General features: G+C 41.1%; 1 protein-coding gene across 13 annotated transcripts in view; it reads right to left on the bottom strand.

Moving 5' to 3' along the window:
* Window positions 1-1,329: 1,329 nt before the first annotated feature.
* PDE4D (phosphodiesterase 4D) overlaps window positions 1,330-22,767 on the bottom strand; it is a 636,676-nt gene continuing 615,238 nt past the window's right edge. For all 13 annotated transcript variants that reach the window (XM_035100833.2, XM_035100834.2, XM_035100836.2 and 10 more), the window contains 9 exons: window positions 20,989-21,082; window positions 15,090-15,262; window positions 14,237-14,335; window positions 13,981-14,145; window positions 13,190-13,289; window positions 9,728-9,882; window positions 8,779-8,901; window positions 8,083-8,265; window positions 1,330-6,932 (listed from right to left, as the gene is read on the bottom strand). In XM_035100833.2, coding sequence (XP_034956724.1) covers window positions 6,522-6,932; window positions 8,083-8,265; window positions 8,779-8,901; window positions 9,728-9,882; window positions 13,190-13,289; window positions 13,981-14,145; window positions 14,237-14,335; window positions 15,090-15,262; window positions 20,989-21,082 — 1,503 coding nt within the window. In that variant the 3' untranslated portion in view covers window positions 1,330-6,521. The remainder of the gene's footprint in view (window positions 6,933-8,082; window positions 8,266-8,778; window positions 8,902-9,727; window positions 9,883-13,189; window positions 13,290-13,980; window positions 14,146-14,236; window positions 14,336-15,089; window positions 15,263-20,988; window positions 21,083-22,767) is intronic.

Genomic DNA, 22,767 nt, shown 5'->3' with positions numbered 1-22,767 from the left:
CCAATGCACATGCAATGTAACCCCTGTGCCTGTGTAGATTATTTTTGTGAAGAAGAAAATGAACTTATGATATCTGGGGTTGAGGATTGAAGGGAATGTTGGTTTATAGAAAGTGGAACTGTGTTATCTCGGAGTGGATGTTTTGATTAATTTTCTATAGATAGCTGTCAGATGAAGAACTGTAAGTTATCTTTTTTATTTTCCTTCTTTTCTTTAAAAAATGTTTTTTTAATCTTTTATAATAAGATGCTGGGTATTTATCAACCTTTGTCTATTTTCTTTCAAACTTTAATAAAATTTATTGGGGGGAAAGATTAAAAAACATCTGGAGGCTGAGCTGTAGAAAAGAGCCCTGGGGAAAATGATGAGCAAATATTGTAGACAAGGACCCTGGTTCAAGTGTATGCATGCAAACAAGCAACACTTGATTGCATAAAACTCAACAAAGAAACCTAGAACTTCTGGTCATATGCCATCCAGCGTATCACTCTTTACTATTAAGCTGGAACGTGTCCAGAAGAGGGCAACCAAAATGCTCAAAGGCCTGGAAACGATGCCTTATGAGGAACGGCTTAGGGAGCTGGGTATGTTTAGCCTGGAGAAGAGAAGGTTAAGGGGTGATATAATAGCCATGTTCAAATATATGAAAGGATGTCATATGGAGGGAGAAAGGTTGTTTTCTGCTGCTCCAGAGAAGCGGACACGGAGCAATGGATTCAAACTTCAAGAAAGAAGATTCCACCTAAATATTAGGAAGAACTTCCTGACAGTAAGAGCTGTTTGGCAGTGGAATTTGCTGCCAAGGAGTGTGGTGGAGTCTCCTTCTTTGGAGGTCTTTAAGCAGAGGCTTGACAGGCATATGTCAAGAATGCTTTGATGGTGTTTCCTGCTTGGCAGGGGGTTGGACTGGATGGCCCTTGTGGTCTCTTCCAACTCTATGATTCTATGAAACATACTTGATGTGGTTCAACTTAGTGGTGCTAGTCAAAGCTGAGACTGGGCATGGATCACAGGTGGGGAATTGCCACATTCCAGCAATAATTTGTATGTATGATTCTTCATCCAATGAAGAATATATATGTAAAAGTCTGCTCCCAGCCATGTGTGGTCTCTAGCTGGTTCAGGGAGACTGTTATGTGCAATTGTGGTAGGCAGGACAATGGACCCCAAATGTTCTTTTTTCTTAGGTCTTCACCCAAAAGGAGGGTAGGCAGTTGCTTTCTGCAACCTTCTGCTACCGATGAGATAGTTGTGAAGTTGTATTAGATACTTGTGGTATCGTTTTGGGTTGGGCGGACAAACATAAAAAAATAGATCTTATTACAGATGAGCAGTCAACAGTGTAAGATAAATTTATTTGCAAAAAGATGGTCAAGTACAGTATCTAGGCAGAATCAACCCATGCTTTTATTTCCATTGCATATAAAAATTTCATATGAAGGTATTTGACGTACAGTACTATCCCATAGGCTGTAAGAGCGGCTAAGAAACCATTGAATTAATTGCAATGTTCACACAATGTGCCACTCTAAAGACATACCCAAAGGAAACAAACCAAATTGAAAACAACAAAAATATTGTTCAGTAATTCTGTTGTTATAGTGTCCCTTTTATACTGTTTAAAACAAAAGCAATCTTATTCCTTTGGGCCAGGGCTGCTAAAATCTACAGTTTGTGTCAAAAAGGAGGCTATTTTTTTTCTCCTTGAAAAAGAATCTCTCCTTTCACTGAACAGTCACATGCTACAAGGGCTGGGCATTATTGGAATGGTGACGAGGTATCAGATACTACAAAATTACATGGTCAAGAACAGCAGCAAGACAACACCTTCAAGACACAGCAAACTCTGCAAAAATAAAAGTAGAAATGATAAGTGTTTCAACCGTCTAAAAGGCTACAGTCATTCTTTACACCTACGCTATACATGCGCCCACAGAGCCATTTATACGGGATTGAACTCTGGCTGCTTGCAGTGCTTGCTAGTAGTGTTGGGGGGGGAGAGTTCAGGGTCAGTGTTCTATTTTTACTATGCAGTATAAAATTAGGTATCATAGTGAGAGTTGCTGTATTGGTAACAAAAGGGCACATCCCAGACCCGAGACATTTCTTCCCTGAAATGCACAGGAGGAAACTTCCATGTTTCAGTGGGGTTGCTGATGAACGGTGCCCCAGCCCGGTTGATTAAAGGGCAGTTGTGTTTTTTGGTTTACTTGTTGTTTTAAAAAGGGCAAGACCAGCAGCCTTCACCAACCTTCAGACATTTTGGACCACAACTCCCATCATCCCCAGCCAGTACAACTATGCTACCCAGGACGGATGGGAGTGGTTGTCACAACACAGCTGGATTTTGATAAAGGCTGGGATAAAGTGATGCCCTTAAGAGTGCTTTCCCCTTTTCAAAATGTATCTTATCAGGCAGGTGGGATTTATGCCCAAGGTTAGCATTTGGGCTTCCAATAGGAACCTAGATAAAACCCTGTTGGAATGCAGAGCACCCCAGAGAGGCCAGGACCAGTGTCCCTTTGGGGGGGGAGGAAGGGCGGTGGAGATATGCCCAGCCGATGTTCCACAACGACCTTTCTTTCAAATGCAGCAAAACAGAAGAAAATGTTGTTTAAAGTTAAGGCACAGCCCTGGGACCAAAGACCTGCAGCTTTTTAATTTATAGAACTATGTACTTTATAATTTTTCTCAACTCTTCCATAAACAAGCTCTAAAGTGATATAGGATATATATTACAGAATGTACAAGGGGGGGGTGGGGTGGGGGAGTATGTATACACAATATTAATTCTCTCACCAAGAGTTTCCAAATATAGCAATACCACCCTGGCAAGGATGATGTTGTAATAAGAACTTATAATTTACAATTAACATTACAATATATACAATACAATAAATACATGGTTGTAAACAGAGACAAACAAGACTTATTACAAGTAAGGTCATTTGGTGAGGAAAAAAAATATGCATGGCACAAATAAAAAAATAAATAAATGGGTTTTAAAAGAATTGTCAAAGCGGCCTGTAAAATTCATTTCATCAAGTTTTTTTAATATAAAAAACCCCAACCTTTTGAATGTGATTTGTTCTACCTATTTTGCCTGATCTTTTTTAAAGTTTTGTTTTGTTTGTAGAACAAGGATGTAAAATCAGAAATTAAAAAGAAACAGACACAGTATTACTGAGAAAAGCAACTTGCAAGCTAAAGTATAGATGCAAATTCAGATTCCTCTTTCTGTCTTTCCCCCTTCTCTACACAATCCTCAATCGACTTCATTGCATTTCACTTATGGCAAAAAAACAAACAAAACAGAAACACAAAAGAAAACATGTAAAAACACTTTTCCAATAGTATTGTGTTGTTTTTAGAGTAGTGTGCTGGCGCTAAAGCACACTTTGGCAAAGTAAAACAAAGATTGTACAGTGCATTCAATCCCTGCCTCTAAACATTATTATGTTTCCTGCCACTTGATTGTCCATGTATATGGGTGTATATTTTACACAATATGGTGGTTTTTTCATTACCTCTCCTTTTTCTTTGACAGTTTAATCTTACAGGGTACACACTAACCAGAACTATCAACAGACACGAACCTCCTTAAAACTGAGCATCTGAGAATAACCATTTTAAAAAATGTTATTCAAGAGGCCAGGCATGCCCCTCGCCTTGCTCAGCATTAGATGCCGGTCTTTCCCCAATACTTAAGTCTCTGGCTGGCTCCAGCTAGAGGTTACCCGTTTGTAGGATTAAACCTTTAGTGCAGATAAAATACCCTTCCCGATATATATTGATTTTTGGAATTGATATTGCTTTATTCGTTAAGATTCCAGGCACTCTTGGGGACTAACAAATGTTGACGTAGTGAGGGGAGGACAGGAGCCTAGGCTGACAACAACATGGTGAAATTCTTTCATCAACTTCTCCAGTTTTTCCTTCTTCAGTAAAAGCCATTAAGAGCTAAAAGGTAGACGAGACACATTAAAATGCACTTTTAAAAGATCCCCACCAGTCACTGCTTTCATTTAAAATCTGATATTTAGCCGTGTCTCAAACTTTCCTTGGTTTAGTCAACCAAGTATAATCTATGGGTTGTATCAAGACGTAAAAGGTTGATCCATTGAAATCAATGGGACTCAAGGGTTAGTTGTGACCTCAGCTGGTCTACCTCCAATCCACTGTTTTCATTGGGTCAAAACAGCCTCGTCATTCAAGCCTATCTTGCAATCAATGCAGCAGGGACCCTGCATAGAAGAGCTGGTCCATGCCGGGTATGGAGGGACGGGTGCAGGCAATTGAATGCTCCATGTTGATAAGGCAGCAGATGTCGTCATGCATAGTCATGAACATGACTCTAGTCATATTTATGCCCCCAACACCCACTGCAACACAGTCACAGTGCAGGTCAGAGGCAGATGTGAATTCACACCCACCATCTCCGCCACCCTGCATGGGTTTTCATCACATACTGGTTGCAGGCTAAGGGCACAATCTGAGACAGAGTTAAAATGTACACAAACCCATTAAAATCAATAGCTTTGATGACATTTAATTCTGTGGTGCATAGCAGGCTACACTTCATTCTGCAAATGCTTTTCCTGCTCTGTTATTTTATAGGGTCATGCATTTTCCAGCCCCTAACATAACCTTTACGATTCCATCCTAGACATTTATTCGTTCAATGTGACCTCTCAGTATGACAGCAACAGGAGCAAAACAAAAGTCACTGAGTGGAGATCCTTTCTGCAGATTTTTTTTAAAAAAACTACTATATATTTCTTGCCATATTCAAGGTCAAAAGCTGATTTTGTCCAATTTTTAAAGGGGCTGATTTATTGGTGACCTTTTACATTATATTCCCAGCCCAGCCTTTGCAAAAAGCTGCTAAGGGGGAGTAACAGGGTGGGGACAGCAGAGTGCCTCAGTCTGATTCTGAAGCAGCAAAGATTCCACTACAAATTGTTTGTAAGTACTCTTTGCACAGGCATAGTCTGTAGCACTGTGTTGTCACAGCATTCCATATGTCCTCACCCTAAGTATTATTACTTGCTGGTACAGCAAATCTTTGCGGCAGACCACTCACAATTTTGCATACACAACTAGGAGCAGCCTTGTGGGAATGATGTAATTAGCAAAGAAAAGGTTTGTATTTATAGCAAGAGTCACGTTCATGTTAGCCGTAGACTTGCAAATCCCAACTCTAATAGGAGTGTCCCCCCAACTTTTCTTTCTTAGGAGCTGCTAATGGAGTTTCATCTTTGTTTTGGAGCTTCCTCGGGATCTCTCCTGATAACCCTATTCTTTGTTGGAGTCCTCACTCTCTGGACCCCACGTCATCTGCGGTAAGGAGTTTGGTGCTCAATACTCAGGGCTGCTGCCATCCAGCAGTGGGTTGCAATCCAAATTTTGGGGAACTGCTACTGCAACGGCCCATTAGATTTTAGAAATTTTATAGCAAGCCCACAGCAATAAAAGCTGGGTCTGCAGCAACCAAGCTATCTCTGAGGACATTTCGTGCATGAAATATTGCTGCTTTGGGGAAATTACAGTAAGAAAAGCCAGAAATTAATGCCAACAAACATGTTTTCTGCAACATGGGAGGGGGAAAATGAGCATTTGATGGCTGTCATTGGTCTAGAACACAGAGTTGTTTTATAACAGCTGAATGAATTGGTATGAAAATTTTAAGTGCAAACAAATATAAAATTTGATTTATCCAGTGTAGCTCATATTTGTACTGAAAACTTGCAAGTTACTCTTTTTTGCGGGGAGGGGGGAGGAGAAAGAATCAGTGGCAGATGAAGTTCTGAGAGTGTTGCATTCTTTTAAATATAATACCTCAATACATTTAATAATAAAAGTAAACTCTACAAAAAGATTTCCATTTTACATATAATACAAAATGCAGGCATAAGTGCAACCCACTGAGTTACACTTTTTTTTTTCAGTCATGTGTTAGGAAGACTTGAAATTAGAAAATTATGTGACTTCCACAGCTTCATCTTCCTACTGGTAACAAATTCGTGTTGTGTCCCCATTCATTATTTGAGCTCAATCGCTTTCCGCTAATAACCTTTTGTTCACTCGCTGGTCGCCTTCTGTATATTCTGGTGATGTATGCTACTAATGCCTCTTCTCAAGAAACTAAAAACCAATACAAAACACACACGCACACACAAGCTTTGGACCAGCCGTTACTCCTTTTGAAAACAGCTTGGAGTCGACACTCTCTCTGATTGTATCTGCCAAGTTGAATTCTCGTTAAACTGTTCTTTTTGCAGGTGTTTCCCTTCCTTTGCTCTCTTGATGCCATGAACAATGAACATTTCTGGTTACAATATTCCTGAGTGCCAAACAAGGTAATCAAGGTCAGTTTTTGATCAGCGAACATCTCTTGCAGATGACAGTGAGGCGTGACCATGGCTGTGCCGAGTGACATGCACTTTGGAAACCATTTTTTTATTCTTGAAAAGAGAGTAGGAGAGAGAGAAAGCAGAGGGAGCGGCAGAGCCGTCGCACCGTTACGTGTCAGGAGAACGTTCTTCTAGCACACAAGGTTCTGTCTGGCTCTCCTCCTCCACCACCTCCTCTCCAACTTGTTCGTCAAGTGGGATTTCAGTGGACTCTGAGTCTTGGGTGCAAAGAGTCTTGGAGTCGCTGCAGCTGGTGTCTTCTTCTACTTGACTCCCACTGTCCTTCTCTGTGTCCGATTCACCATCTTCCTCCAGCGTTAGCTCAAACTGGAATTTTTCTGTTTGGCCCTGTCTCCCCTCCTCTTGGTCGTCCGGGGCAGGAGATGGACTCTGGGGGATTGTGCTCTGGTACCATTCACGATTGTCTTCCAGCGTGTCCAAGATGTCTTGGGCGTCTGGGTGTACAAGGTCTGCCCAGGTCTCCCAGAGAGGATGAACAATGTAGTCTATAAAACCCACCTGTTGTAATGCAAAATTAGGGAGGAGAGGTTATTTCAAAGAAGGAGGCAATACCTTGACCAATTTCCTCTACTAAACAAGCCTAACAGAAAGATTCTGCAATTCTCCCTTCTGTCTCCTGCATCCTATCTTGCAGAGGAGCCTTGTCATGGATCAACTTTGTGGCCTGCCATAATTTTGTTCTCCAAGGGGAGGGATCATTAGGGTCTTCTGATACTACACTGAGCTTGAGACCAGCACAACTATTTGGAGTTATAAGCTCCAGATGTTTTGGCCTACAACTCCCATGATCTCTAGCTAACAGGACCAGTGGTCGGGGAAGATGGGAATTGTAGTCCAAAACGTCTGGAGGGCCAAAGTTTGGGGATGCCTGCTCCAGCCCATAGCTGAGGAGATAAATGGGAGCTTACCCCCCTGCCCCAGCACACTAAACCTTTAACTATTGAAAAGCAGAAAATATTTTCATTGTTCTCCAAGTGACTCTGAACCTCAGTGCAGCATCAGGAGTCGTCCCAGGTTGTCCTTACTCTTCTCCATAATTCTGTGCTCTGGCAAGAGCAATCAATGTACATACTAAGGGAAAAGTACCTCAAATTTTAGTTGGTAGACTTTTGTGTACATATATCACACACACAGCTGTAGCTCCTTTGGTTAAAAAAATCCTGTGTATACTTATTTCGGAGTAACTCCGTCAAGCCCAGTGGGCCTAACTCTGAATAAACTGGGCAGAGAGGAAGCCATGGTGAAAACTGAAGCAGCATGTTTTTAATTCCAGATCATTGTTAATATTATTTATTAAATTAGGATACCACCATTCATCTGAAGATCCCAAGGGCAGTTCACAACAGAGAAATATAAAATGAGAAAACAAAGCACTAACCCCCCCCCCCCAAAAAAACATGTTTACAAAGATAGAACAGCTGTTTGAAGAGAAACTTTTTTGCCTGGCACCTAAAGATATGTAATGAAGGTGCCAGGCAGGCTGCCAATTTTGTCTCTGGCTCCACTAATCACCAGCTTTGGCTGGCATGTGACCCCATTTTAAAATCATGATTTTTTATATATTTTTTAAAATGCAAACCTACACAAAAGAGTTGCCATTTCCCAACTATCAACCACATTGCATTTTGCTCTCTTCTGAAAAGATTACCTGTGATTTTTCTACTGATGCATTGTGCTTATCACACATGGGGCTGATTTCCATCCCCCTCTCTCGTTCTCGATCTCCCTGCCGAAAGAACTCTTCCATTATTCTATCTGTCCACTGGCGATATAGCTGGAGTGGCTTTGTCGGATTGCTCAAATCTGCACAGTGTACCATATTTTGCAGAACCTAAAGTGGACAGAAAACATATTTCTCTGGAGAAACCTGTGGAGACAGAGCCCTTTTCCCATTTGCACATTTGACGGGCGTGAAAACAGAATCTCAAAAATACACCGAGTGCAAGGTTTATTCTGAACAGCAAAGGGGTGGTGGGCTGTGTGTTTTTCACACCGACATTAATAGCCTTCCAATTATCTCGCATCTGCAGCTTCTGCCTGTATTAAAAGGCCAAAAATGCTGTAAGTGCAAGACTGATCAGTTTCAAAGGAGAGGGGCCCCTTAGGCAAACTTAATCAAGCTATGCAACTTGGCTGCTCTCAACCATAGGGAAGATTTCAGCGAGTCATAGTGGTCTATGCAAAGCATATTTAATAGATACAACCGATTTTTTTTTATTTTTTTTTTGCAGGTAGGAATGACAACCAGCTAAGAAAGCAAGATGTACGTCTACTGTAATACACACGGTGGGAAGATGAGAGGTAATCTAGGTTAATATTGCACACAGCAGCATATCTCTCTTACCTGAATCCTGTCTGAATAGTTATCAAGCAGCAGAACTCCAGAGCTAGTCACTTTCTTAGTTTCAACCATCGTTTTCAGATCAGCCAAAAGATTCATATGCTTAGACATATCTGTTGCAAGCACCTTGGAGGAGAAAACAATGGATTACTAAAATTATCTACAAATTTATTCTAGGACGATTCCCTGCTGAGTGCCTGAGGGCCCCATCCTGCCACTCACCACCTGGCCTAGGGCAGGGCCTGAAAGGCTCCACAAAAAAACTGCTGCCGCTGGCCAGAGGGGGCTCCGTTTTTGTTTTAAATTGCTGTTATTTTTTACCTATGTCATTTTAAACTGTGATATTATTGCTGTATTCTTAAGTTTTAGATTTTGATTTATGTGGAAATTGTTTTCCATTTGGTTGTTTATTGTTTTGATGTGGTTTATTTATTGTTTATGACTTTTGTAATTGTGTAAATCTTGTCATGTTGTAAGCCACCTTGAGCATTGCTTTTAACTGTGGAAAGGCGGCATACAAATAAAATGATGATGATGATGTTGTTGTTGGGAATTTAATCTGGCATAGCATCTTATACTAAATACCTAGCTAGAATCTATAGCAACACCAATTCAGAGAGGTTATGTGGGTGCAGAATAAATGTTTGCCGAGTGTTCCCACGAACAGCAAAACCCAGGGGAAACCACTTTGTGTGGAACAGTTCGTAATCACTCATAACTCAGCAGCAGGGTATTTTTTCAGAACAGGTGGGTAAATTCAAAATAATTCTGATTAAGACTGAACAAGCTACTGAGAATCTGCTCTGTTAAAAAGTTTAAAAAGCACCTTGTGTGCAAATTTAGGTTTTAAATCCTACCAGAAAATTACTGTAGTTTACTGGCAAGTTATATTTGAAAACCTGGGGTGCAGGAAGTACATAGATAAGATAGGTACATTCAAATGGCAACTCACTATGTCAATGACCATCTTCCTCAATGATTGCCTTTGCTTTTTTGTCAAGTTCTGGAAAATGTCGCAATTTTCTTCCTGCAGTAACTTGAAGCCCACAGCTAAATGATGGTTTTCCAGGACTGATGAATCGTTGTACATCAAGGCAAGTTCAGAGTCTGCAAGACAGTCACATGGTAGAACGTTAAGAAAGCCTATATCCCTTTCCTACCTGTCCACAAGTTTTCTTTCTGACTTCTCACAGTTGTAAGGTATCCAAAAAGAACGATTTATAATTTACATAGTTGGAACATCACATTGCTTCTCTTGAGCAGGCTCAGATACGTCTTGTTCTGCAGAGTTGACAGCTGCTATGTGCAGAATGCCAAAACAACAAAACCAAACCAGAACTGGGTTCAGAAGGCTGCAGGTAACAATATTTGACAATAGACCTTTCTTCAGCTACAACTGTTCTGGAGAACACTAAATGCTTGCATTATGCAGAGTATGTGTTTGCTGCAAGATCTGATCATGATCATTGATTTCCTCCTGCTCTTGGAATTTTGAAAAACATCTTTCTTCTAAAGGCTTTGCAAAATTTCAGAAGCAAGAGGAAACCATAACAATCATGATCAAATCTTGCAGCAAAGGCTTACTCTGCATTAATAAGCACTCAGTGAATATCAATATGAATTTTGTCCCCAAAACTCCTTTGCATGTATTATCAGGTCCCATTGGGCATAGAGTCCTCCTCCTGCCACTGAATATTTGAGGCATGTAGAATTTATGTCTTACTCCTTTAGAAGGATTTAAACCAGGCATCCCCAAACTTCGGTCCTCCAGATGTTTTGGACTACAATTCCCATATTCCCTGACCACAGGTCCTGTTAGCTAGGGATCATGGGAGTTGTAGGCCAAAACATCTGCAGGGCCGCAGTTTGGAGATGCCTGATTTAAACTGCACAGTAATTACCTCCTTGTAAGCAGTTTCTCACTTTCACTGCCTTTTTGTCCCCTTTTCCCCAAGAAGAGCCTATTCTAGTACCAAGTTTGCATATATCCTTTCCTTGCATTGGTTTGAAATTCCTGGCTTCCTCCTGCTCACTGCTACAAAAAACTGCAGAGATGTCCTATGCTCTCCAAATGCAAATCTCTATCTCGGTCTGTACATGATAACAAAATCAAGTAAAGTTCACACACAAACATCTTGGAAGATTTGTGATAAGAAAAACAAAAACCAGTCAACTTGCATTTATTTACAACTCTCCTAACGAAGCACTCAGTTATAGATGTGTTTTGTTCCCTCTATTCAGCCTAGATTCTTCTAGATACAAGACCCGTGAAACACACTGCCTGTCATTGGTTGACATTAATTTCTGCTTATTACAGTTTCCATATCCTAAAGCTAGCTGAACATCAGTCTGTTCTATGGACTGTCGCTTTGTTTAGGGTTTTGTGGGTTGTTTTTTTTTAAAGTTTGGCTGAAAAATGCCTGCAGCTCAACAGGACCGCATGCCGAAGCTCTTGAGCTCCAATTTATTTTTCTGCAAACATGTGAGCCAAGGAATCTTCCCTTTCGCTCTTTTTCTCCCAGAGGCGTAACATGACAGAAAGTGGGGAGGGAGACCTTGTTTTGCCAATGAACTCCCTATCTCCTAGTCACATCTGAAAGGTTTAAGAATCAAAACCAAAAAAAGTTGCACTTTGTAGAACAGTAACCTCCCACAGTGAATGACTAATTCATAAAATCCTCAAGCTTTTAGTGCTCTGCATTTTTTAAAAAAAGTATTTAAAATGAGGGACGCAAGAGGGTTTTTGGGCGTCTAATAATTATCCAGTTGTCGTGATATGGCAAGATGCCTGTAATTCTCAGGAACAGTATGCAAAACAATTTTTGAACACATTAGCATTTTATAAGTGAGTGGCATGCACTGCTTTATGACCAAGATCTCTCTGCGTGGCAGGGAATAGCTTACTTGTATATTAGTGGAAAACCATGTTTCTAAAAATTGCAACTGAGGAGTAACTCTCTGCACTGATAATGTAATCCAGTGTCTCTCACCTACTCACCCTTAAACTTAATACACTTTATGCACCCCATTCAAGCGACCATCTCTTTTAGTAGCCCAGTAGGGAAGTCCATGGCAATGCTTGGGTGAAAAAGTATACTGGGGTGACTTTATAAAAGTCTGGCCATTGGTCCCCCTCACTCACTCAGTGTTGTCTATGCTGCCAGCTGGGATAGCTCACTTGGAAGAGCATGAGACTCTTAATCTCAGATTCCTGCATTGCAGAAGTTGGTCTCTTCCAACTCTAATTCTATTACTGGCAGTGGCTCTCCAGATTTTGGACAGGATCTCTCCCAACCCTACCTGGAGACCGTGGGGGGGGGGATGAACCATGGACCTTCCACCTGCAAGGCTTGTGCTCTGCTGCAACTGAGCCAAGGCCCTTCCCCAAGGGGTGATCAGTGGGTTGGAGCGAAAAATTATTAGGTTCCTATTATTGAATGAGGGCCAGAGCATTCCCATCCCCACACCAACCAACTTAGCAACATCTGCCCTACAGATTTATAGCATTGTTTGCAAAGTTGGATCAGGCCACCATAGCCTTCATTGAAAGCCCATAAGACCATAAGTTCAGAATCTGAAATTAACAAACTGCACCATTGTGGAGGTAGAGTTAAGGAAGCCAACGTTCCTTTCATCTGGGGGTGCCACCTTAGACTGTCGTCTCTGTGGCTTTTAGTAAACACAGCAGCAGCAAAGAAACATGGAAGTTTTATTGTATTGTTTTTTGCTTTTGGGGGGGGGGAGCTGCCCAGAGTGGCTGGGACAACCCAGTCAGATGGGTGGCATATAAGTAATAAATTATTATTAATTAACAGAAACAAGAAACAATATGCAGTTGATACGTTTCGTAGGGGTCGGGGGTGTTATTCGTTTCTGGAGGGGGTTTCATCATGTATTTTGTGTGTTTACATTGCATTTTTTTGTTGTGAACCACCCTGAGATCTGCGGTATACAAATTTAATAAGTAAGAAGAACTAGGTCGCATACGTTAATACTGCAAAAACACAATACTCCTACTTCCACATAAGCAAGCAGGCGTAAGTTGGTGCATGGTGCTCTTAAATACCTGTGGCACACCTGATCCTGGACAAAATGAGCCACTCTGGCTTGTTCTTTTGTAGAAACAAAGGCTATGGGTATGTTTCCTTCAAACAAGCCACAAGTGGTAACTGAGGCCTGTTCTTGGCTTACCACTTGTGGTTGGTTTGGGGGATACAACAAACCAAACTATGCTTTGTTTTGATTGAGGTGGCACGGCCGCAGGAGGGGCACCCCCAGAACCTTTCCAGCAGCGGTCCTCAGAGTGCTGCTCATTTACCTAACGCCACAGTTTTTTAAAATAATAATAATAATCCTATGGCTTTAATGTGATGCATGAACTGAGCAAGTTTTACCAGAAATAAACCACACTTACTTGTGTTGATAAGAAACTGGTTTGAAACCCCAGGATGATCTACATCATGTATTGCACTGGCAAAAATAGCAGCCAGAATCTCCAGGTCCGTGAACACCGCCTGAGGGGGAAGGAAGAACAGAGTAAATGGAGAGAAACACTTTTTGATAAAAGACATGTGGCTGGCGAACACACACACAAACACACACACACAGTGCTGTTGGGATCCCTGCTGGCGGCAGCAGCCAGCAACTCGTAAAAGCTAGCACAACAGACATCAACTTGCACAATGGGACTTGCCTTTTCTCTTCCCTGCTCTGTAGCCTCCCACGTGTCCTGCCCCCCAAATCTGCTTCAGAAAGTTTGGGGCAGATTTAGGAGGCTGTAGGTGGGAGAGGGGTGACAAAGGAAGAGAAGGCCCCACTGCAAGTTGACGGCTGCTCATGCAATGCTGGATTCACCCATCAGAATATAAATCAAGGCTGAACTGAAACACTGATGCTGAAATACACTTGGGACATTTCACAGCTTCTGTAAAACATGCCTTTTACACCAGTTCAGAGAAAAGCAAACATAACAGGAACAAAGTCTGTGTGTGCCTCTCAAGCTGCCTAGAGAACTTATGTTACGAGGCAGCATACAAATGGTGGATGTAAATAAATAAATAACAAATAATAGAAGTATTTTTTGCTCCACTGAACTGACAAAGAGTATCTTGAAAACAGATGCCGCAGGATTCCTGCAAAAAAGCAAGGGTAAGATTTGACGTCTGTGGATTCCATGACACAAAGCTTCTGTTTCTGTGAACTCACCTCCAAAGCTGGGGTGGACAACAGCACATGCGTAGACTGTACAACATCTGCAGCATGTATGTTGTTGTGATATGCCACATCTGCATGGTAATGGTCCTCCAGTGTCATCAAGTAAGTTATTAACATGTCTGGTTGAATTTTAAATGTTTTTAGTAATTCCCGCTCCTGGAATGAAAGAGAGAAAAGATGGCTGCCTTTACAATACATGCAAAGGATGAAAACAGAAAATGGAAAAGTCTCCTTTTGTTACACATACCTGGAAAATAGTGTACATGATGACGGTCAAAGGTCGGTTCGCGGATAATTCAGCTATTTTAAACACCTGGAGGCCCCATTTGTTTACATCTTCTAGTTCCTAAAATGAAACCGAACAGAAAACAGAATCTAATACCGGGTTTTTCAACGAAGTTTATGCAAAACTGCAACACTGGACTGCTGTTACCAATCCCAGTCATTCTCAGTGTGTCAGCTACCAGTTTTCTAGACTTAAAACAGGGAGGGAGTATCTTGTTTTAGAGAGAGAAACTGAATGGAATTGTTTCACTAGCACACTGATACCCAGTAATAAGAGGGATCAGTGGGAAAGCCTTCAGAGATGCTATACTCTTATTGCTATTCTCAGTGCTTTTGGATGTTCTGAGTACCATAATGGTCAAAGGGGGGAAAGCTTAGGAACACCCAAGACTGTTGATCCATCTAGCTCAGTATTGTCAACACTGACTGGCAGCAGCTCTCCAGGGTTTCAGGCATTCCCATCCCTACCTGGAGGTGATGGGGATGAACCTGGAGCTGTCTGCATGTTACATCCCTTGCTTGAGACTCTTTTGGTATAAGCATATCAACCAATTTCCTGTTGAAATGCTATAGATGCAGAAGTCTACCATAAATACTGCAGTTCTCATTTTTCCATTGCTTTATTTAATTTTACTTGTCCACTAATGTAGTTGCAATGACAACTCTCCTCAATGCAAATTGCCATATCTAGAGTGGACATGCAGTGAAGTGTAAATAAATACTAATGTGGGCAAACTTGTGAATGTGATTTACCGGCTTGTCACATTGCTCCACTATAAGTGAGAAAACCAGCTAAAGAGCAGAATTGCCCTTACCTTGGCCAGAATATCTTCTTGGTCAGTTTTGACTCCAAATTTTGGGATGCTCGAATTGGTTAGGCTGGAGCTGTGCATCAATTTCTTCACTCCACTGATCTGAGACATTGGCAGTTTCTTCTTCTCTTTCTCTTTCTGTGTAGGAGATGGGATTTCCACTTCATGCTGTTTGTCTATGAAAGGAGGGAGGGCGAAAGAAAACTGTTAATCTGTTTGTATATTAGAACTGCCTTATACAAGTTCAGCTCTCTGAACCAAAGTCAACCTTTCACAAAACATCCCTACAGTAGATATATGACTCATAGATATTAAAAAATAAAACAGGAACATTGAAATCAGCCAGTACAGTTGACTTCATAAAAGATGGCTTCAAATCCAAGATTAGCAATGGATTTGCTATGGCTTTAACCAGATCACTTTTTCTCATCAGTCTAATTTTACAACAGCCTTTTAAATAAAAATACTAGCCTGGTAGGGACTGGCATAGAAGAGAGGAATAATTCTGTTCTCTCCTAGCAGCTCACTTGGTTTATGCAGAGCACATAGGAAGGATGGAATGCTACATCTTTCTTCCATCACTTGCATGAAACTCCATGTACTTGACCACATGCAATTTGTTGTTGCCTAATAGGTAAGTGCTTAAATGCAAGGCTGTGTTGCCATCTGTACAACAGGAGGAACAGAAATGGCCACGCAAGAGTTGTGAGAAAAGCAATACAGTACAGTCATACCTCTGGTTACCTTTGCTGTGGGTTGCGTATTTTCAGCTTAAGAACGCAGCGGACCTGGAAGTGTTTACTTCCGGGTTCCGCCACGCATGCATGCACGGAAGTGTGCGCAGAAGCGTTCTGCACACTTTGTGCATGTGCAGAAGCGCTGCTCCGGATACATACTTTTTGGGGTGAGAATGGCACCCCGGAACGGATCAAGTACGTATCCAGAGGTACCACTGTACTGATAAAAAAGTATTCTCCGTTGGATACAACTACCCAGTTCCATTAGTGGAAGCCAGTGCAAGCACTCCAGCTAGCACAACCAGGCTCACAACAGCATTGTAATTAAGCTGTTTAGGTAAAATTATCACCTTTGTTTGAGATTCTCTTCACTGATCTCATCTTTCCCCCAAATAAAAACAAGAAATAACAATAACAAGAGCATTAAAGAAGTATATGCATACCGTACTATTTACTCCACCTAACAACCAACATTAATGCAAAGGGATGCAATATGACCACGGCTACATCTGTATTTTATTTAGCATCACTCTCTTTTTCTGTAACCTTTCCGAGCAGACTAGCACTTACTGGAAACAGCAGAGAATCTCTGCAAACAAGTGAAAATGTCACCAACTTTTAGCCTTGGGCATCCATTCCTTCCCCCTGCACTGCTCCTCTTTTGATCACCAATTAAATAAAACACAGAGGAAAGGAAGAGCACTTGACTGGCACAAACCAACAGTAGCTGAAGAGCAGTGACTCATGTGCCTGCCTTGATGTTTATGGCTTCAGTCATATGCACAAAGTTTAGGACCATCATGAGGGAGGATCGTAAAGCGAACTGTCAGATGAACTCAAGTGAAAGGAAGTGTCTGTCCGGAAGATTTTAGATGAGGCATGGAATTCCATGGGTTTTCCTAAGGTTTTGTTCAAAGTGAGCAAACAGCTAACACTATCCGTGCTGGGCTCCGTTCTGCAGCCTAGAAAATATTTCTCCCTTCCCCTCCCTGCATTCCTTAAACACAAAATTCTTTTAAGAAAGGATTACACAATATTTTAAGGTCTCCTCTCATACCCATTTCCCATAGGAAGCAAAGCTCATTGCACTGAAAATTAGGAAATGAATGCAATGTGACCCAGAACCGTGAAGAGAGAGAGTCGCAGCATTAAGTCTTTAAGGCTGGGATACAGAATGTGCAGCCCTCCAGATAGGGTTTTTTTTCCAGCTCCCATCAGCAATGATGAGAGGAGATGCTCAAGAACATAGGGAACAGGCTTCCAACCCCAGCTATAAGGGGTCATTAAAAGCTGAAGAAATGAGAAATTTTCACCAGGCTCCAAAAGTCAGATACAAACTATTGGGGGGGTGGGGAGGGAGAGATACCATGGCACTGTCCGTTGCATGATCGTCACACCTTAAGAGTGCATGCAACGGATTGATTCTTCAACCCTCTCCCCACAATCTGATTGCCGACCCCATATGCATAAAACAGGCCAGGAGAAGAGGCTACAATGTGAACACTTTGAAATAAGTGACTGCCCCCCACTTGGGATTCTGAAATGATATAGGCACAAGGTCCTTTGTTTATGAGTTCCAAAATCTATTTAAACAAGCTGGTCTATTAATGGGAAACGATATATAATAAATTGAAAAACAATGCTTTAAAAGACTTTTGTTAAGAAACCATAAGCATTCCTCCTAGGAATTCTAGATCAAGATTTAAAGAAAAAGAAAATTGGAAATTATTTATGTACACAACTACAGCGGCAATAATTATATTAGCAGAAGCTTGGAAGGCAGAAGAAATACCAACAAAAGAACAATGGCAAGGGAAACGTATGGAATATGCAGAACTGGCAAAATTAACAGATAAATTACATGAAAAGGATAACAAAGACTTTAAAAGAGAATGGGAACCATTTATAGAATAAACGAAGAAGCAACATAAAGATTTGGACTCACTGGCAGGGTTTGAATAAACAAACACAATTGTTTATTCACAACACAATCTTACAAAAAGTAAGATTATATGTATGGGGGGAAATTCGGGAAACAACATACAGGCTGAGTAATATGGAAATAAAACAAAATAGGAATATGAGGGTTCCCCATGGGAGGAGGGGAGGAAATATGGAAAATTGTTAGATAAATATTGTTAGAGGATCTATACATGGAAAAACTAATATATATATATATATATATATATATATATATATATATATATATATAATAAACAAGCTGGTCTAACAATGGATCTGTGTTGCTTAACGTAACACAGGATTGAGTGCTGCTTACAGGATAGTTCAATTTATAGGTCTGAGGTGGACACATTTCCTTAGGGTATGCATCGCCCTCGCTGCCACAGAAACACAGGCAGACAGTGAAGTATTGGATTCTTCAATGAGTCACAGCAAGAAAATCCTCCTATGTAGGTCATCTCTGTCGGCAATCTTATTCCAGCTTTTTTTCAAAGTTTCTGAAACTAAACTTATCCCTTCCTTCACCAGAGGGTCAGTTTGCATTTCTTAGTATAGAAAGTATTGATCTGATGTGTGATCTTTCCTATTCTAATTACTTCAAGAGGGTTCTGGGATCTTCTCTGTGTGAAACAAGCAGAAGGTTCATGGTGTTTGGGTCATTCCTTCAGAGAAGCTGAGTACAGCCGATTTAAACTGGTTCTGTTTTCTCTTTTAGTCAAGGTCATGCTGACTATAAAAGTAAGGCCAGAAGGAGCCTGGGTTTCACTTTCTATCTCTTTTCCTTCGGATGTGGTGTTCTGTATATAGTGTTAAGGTTTAGTCTTATTGTAAGTTATTGTAAGTGTAAGTTATTGTAAGTTTAAGTTAAGTTTGCTGCAACTGGGTGTCTTATGGATAGTGCCAATCCTGAATGTATTGGATTTGTGACCATTATGCTCATTTGCCTTCAGTAGCAGGAAAGCTCTGCTGGATGAAATATTAATTGCCTTTTGTCTATTTTTGGGAGAATCCTGCAACATGTTTAAGTTTTACTCTACTAACTATACATTGGATCAATATTCAGTAGAATTTCATGGCACAGAGTTCCTTAAATTCAGTTTTAGAGATCACCTGCATTTTTCAAAGGCTTAGAGCAGAGCTTTGATTTATAAAGGATTTGTTTCGGGTGTATCTAAATAGGAAAAGGTATTTAGTTTTTAAGCCACAGCATCGAACAGAACCAAGTTCTGGTCTAGCAAATTCGGACGCCAAATGTTCTCCCTCGTCACATTTCCCTAATAATCAACATAATTTTAAGTTGGCCAGCTGTGTCTTGGCAATGGTTTATATAAGCTGCAGGAAAGCACAGCAGGCTGCCCATTAAGTTGAGTGCAAGCCCTTATCTCTAGAGCACAAGAGTGCTGACCTCTTGCACCAGTGCTCTGCTCAGCCCCAGCAATGCATAGCTGCCAAGTTTTCCCTTTTCTCGCGAGGAAGCCTATTCAGCATAAGGGAAAATCCCTTTAAAAAAGGGATAACTTGGCAGCTATGCACCAATGGCCAGCTGTTTGTGATGCCACAAAAGTGAGTGATGTAGGAAGAGCAGAGCACCATGCAAGCTTAATGGTCCTCAATAAGGTCCTGGAACAACAATGCCTTCTTCTTTTGTTGGCACGAGTGTGAACCAGTATGACACAAGCGTGATCACATGTACCATGTGGGTGGATAGCTATGTCCCATTTGCCAAGTGTGGAATGGCGATATTGGCTGCAGTGGTATTACGGCACATTAATATCTGTTTATGGGAAATTAAATAAAGAAGAATTAATAACAAGCAATGGGTTGTACCTACATCCGACAATGGAAAGCACTTCCATTCGTGCAAGACAGGGCACCTGGTTTATGGATCTCTCCTCTACATATAATAACCTCCTTGTGTTCCCCCAAGCTGCTTCTCGGGGGTGGGGAATTCTATGGAACAGTATGAGATATAATGCAGAGGGCTGCAATAGGGTGGGCAGATTTGTTTTGCTTTGCAGGACTGTAAGAAATTCTGCTCGTTCAAAGCAACCACTGGACACAACCCTAAGACTGAAGGGGGTATATCAATTTATACTTCTTTACCAAACCACAGAATGCAAGTAATACTTTACAGAAAAACCATGACCGTAACAGAAGATTTAGGCTGAAATCCCAAGAAGCAAGACACTGGTGGGGGGCAGAATTGTGCACACAGAATTTTGCTCGATGCTGCAACTTCCCTCTGCTAAAATGGTAAGCCATTTTAAAAACTGAACAGCAGTATGTCTTTCCAGCAGTGGGAACTGCGGCATCAACATCAGCTGAGGGTATAAAGCACTATCAGAATTGGTCAGTTGGACCATGCTTACTCAGAAGTAAGTCCTACTTACTGTTCAATGGGAGTTTAGGCTTGCAGCTGCCATGTTTAATTTGTCTTCAGATAGATTCTTAGATAGATAGATAGATAGATAGATAGATAGATAGGGAGTATTAAACAATTAGCACCTGCAAGAAAATGTTGCAGGGTTCCCCTCCAGGATATTCTATTCCATTTCCACCTTACTCTCAAAGCAGTCAGTCAGGATTCAGTGGCCAGTGAGTACACTCAGTCCTCACTGGAGCTTTGTGGGCAGGGGAATGGAGACGTCTAAATATTTTCTACTTCTGCAAACCTCGGGGTACCCAAAATTGCTGATATGTTTGTGAGTGCCATTTGAACTAGATAAGCAATGATGCTCGAGCCTGAATATAGAGGAAAAGGAGAATGGTTATCAAAATGGTCACTAGAAGCAAGGATAGGCTTTGAACACAGGTTGTCAAATAATACGTCACAATACTCTATTTTAGAGTTAAAGGGAACAGTATTTGAGAACTCTGCCCAATTGAACTTTCTGAATGCAACAGGGCTATATTCAATGTAAAGGAAAGAGTGTGTGGAAAAATAAAACAGGGCATACGTTTATATGCATACGTTTGAAAAATATTGCAGTTAAACCAACAGCACAGGATATGAATTTTCATAAACTTCCCATCTGGATGTTATAATAATAATAATAATAATAATAATAATAATAATAATAATAATTATTTCTCCAGCCACTCTGGGCGGCTTCCAACAGAAATGTTAGTGGTGGGTGGTGGAGAGGAAGGAAAAGCACAAGGAACAGCACAAAGAGTACTAGTGTCCATAATCGTAAGCTTACCTAAAAAGGTGTTGGATATATATTCAGAGACCTGATTGCCCGATCGGCTCATTTCAGATAAGTGGGTTAGCTCCCGGTTGAGCATTCTTTTAAACTGCAAAGAAAAGCAAGAAACAGGACACGTCAATAGGCAAGAATTGTAGTCCTTGCAATGAGAAAATTCAGAGTTATTTTAATATTAGGCATATTCAAACATTTTATTCAGCAAACCAGCTCACTTCAATGGGCATAATGCAGAGTCAAATGGTATTTCCAGGAGAAATACATTATTCTACTTAATGTTATATAAACAGATGCTGAAAACGAACTGTGGGAACGATGGCAGACAGATCAATCAACACTGCAAATTTACTAGATTTTAATATTGGGGGAAGGGGGATTACTGCCATTCAAATGTTTATATACACCCACACCTACTTTTGTCCTACGGAAGAAAGAAAACAATGTTCTTGGTTTCTCATATACCTAGGCCATATTTTTGTATATTGATATGAAGTGCACTTTTCAAAAAGCCATCATATAAACTGAAAAAATGTCAACCCTCCATAATTTCAAGTATCCTAGTTGGAAAGAGTATGAAAAATATCAAAAGCTCTCATCCACTCACTAAAAATATGTATGTGCATCTAAAGCAGCCCCCCCTCCCCAAAATGACCCAAATGCTATGGAACCTGGAGCACTCTTCATTTTTAGTTTGTGGATATAGCTTTTTCACAAAGAAAAAAGCATCTCTGGCATTTTGAAAACAAGATCATGAAACTGGAGGTACAACAGCCCACTCCAAGTATCAACTGGCAAAGCCCTCCAATGGATATTCCTGTGCAATATTTAATCATTATTATCCTGAGCTGCAAAACTTTATTTTGTGCTTTGGTAACGGGTTTGCAATCATATGTTTGTGTAATTCTGAAGACTACAGTATTTGGGAGCTAGGTTGATATAGCAGCTTGTGCTGCAACAGCTACCCTTACTGCAAGGGGGGGGGGGGGAATCCATTTCTGCAATCTCCTAGCTCAGCTTTCCCCAGGCTGAAGTTCTTCAGCAGCACAGTGCACTGGCATAAAGCGTTCCAAGCCTCCAGAATCTTAATATAGGCACAAGGGTCCAGGGAGAGCTGATATGATTCATCCTCCAAGGAACTTCCCTTCGGCAGTCCCTTCTCACTTGAAATGGCATTAATGTTAGCTGCTGGTTAGAGGGCAATGAGGCCAACTCCTAGCAACTTAAACAAGGGCACAGGAATCTGTGGGTCCAGTCCTATGATCTGGGGGGCATGAACAGAAGAAGAGAGAAAGACTAGGGCAGGCGATGAGGAGGAAAAATCCAAATTGTGGTTTCTATGTGGACAAACATGTTTGCTAGACCGTTAGGGAAATGCACGCTGGCTTGGATAACTCAGTCGGTAGAGAATGAGACTCTTAATCTCAGGGTTGTGGGCCCCACATCTGGCAAAAGATTCCTGCATTGCAGGGGGTTGGACTACATAATCCTTGTGGTCCCAACTCTATGATTCTATGAATTAATAAATCACCAAACATTTCCATAGGCAGCAAAGACAGCCATCACACTTAATAGAAATGGGCCATTTGTGCTTTTCCATTTCCACCTGGCAGCAAGGGACTGCTCCCCATGTGACATAAAACAGGGTGTGTGCCTTTCCCCTGTTTCTAGGGTGTCTTCACACATGAGGCTTGAAAACAGCTCATCAGGTTTATAAATGGAAAACTGGCACTGGCCAAAATGCACATTTGCATTGCCAATGCCTCTCCCTCCAACGTT

This window comes from Zootoca vivipara, chromosome 11, assembly GCF_963506605.1.
Source record: "Zootoca vivipara chromosome 11, rZooViv1.1, whole genome shotgun sequence".
In the NCBI taxonomy this organism is placed as follows: domain Eukaryota; kingdom Metazoa; phylum Chordata; class Lepidosauria; order Squamata; family Lacertidae; genus Zootoca; species Zootoca vivipara.
Note: the sequence above shows the minus strand (reverse complement) of the source record. Positions and strands in the feature narration are given on the sequence as shown.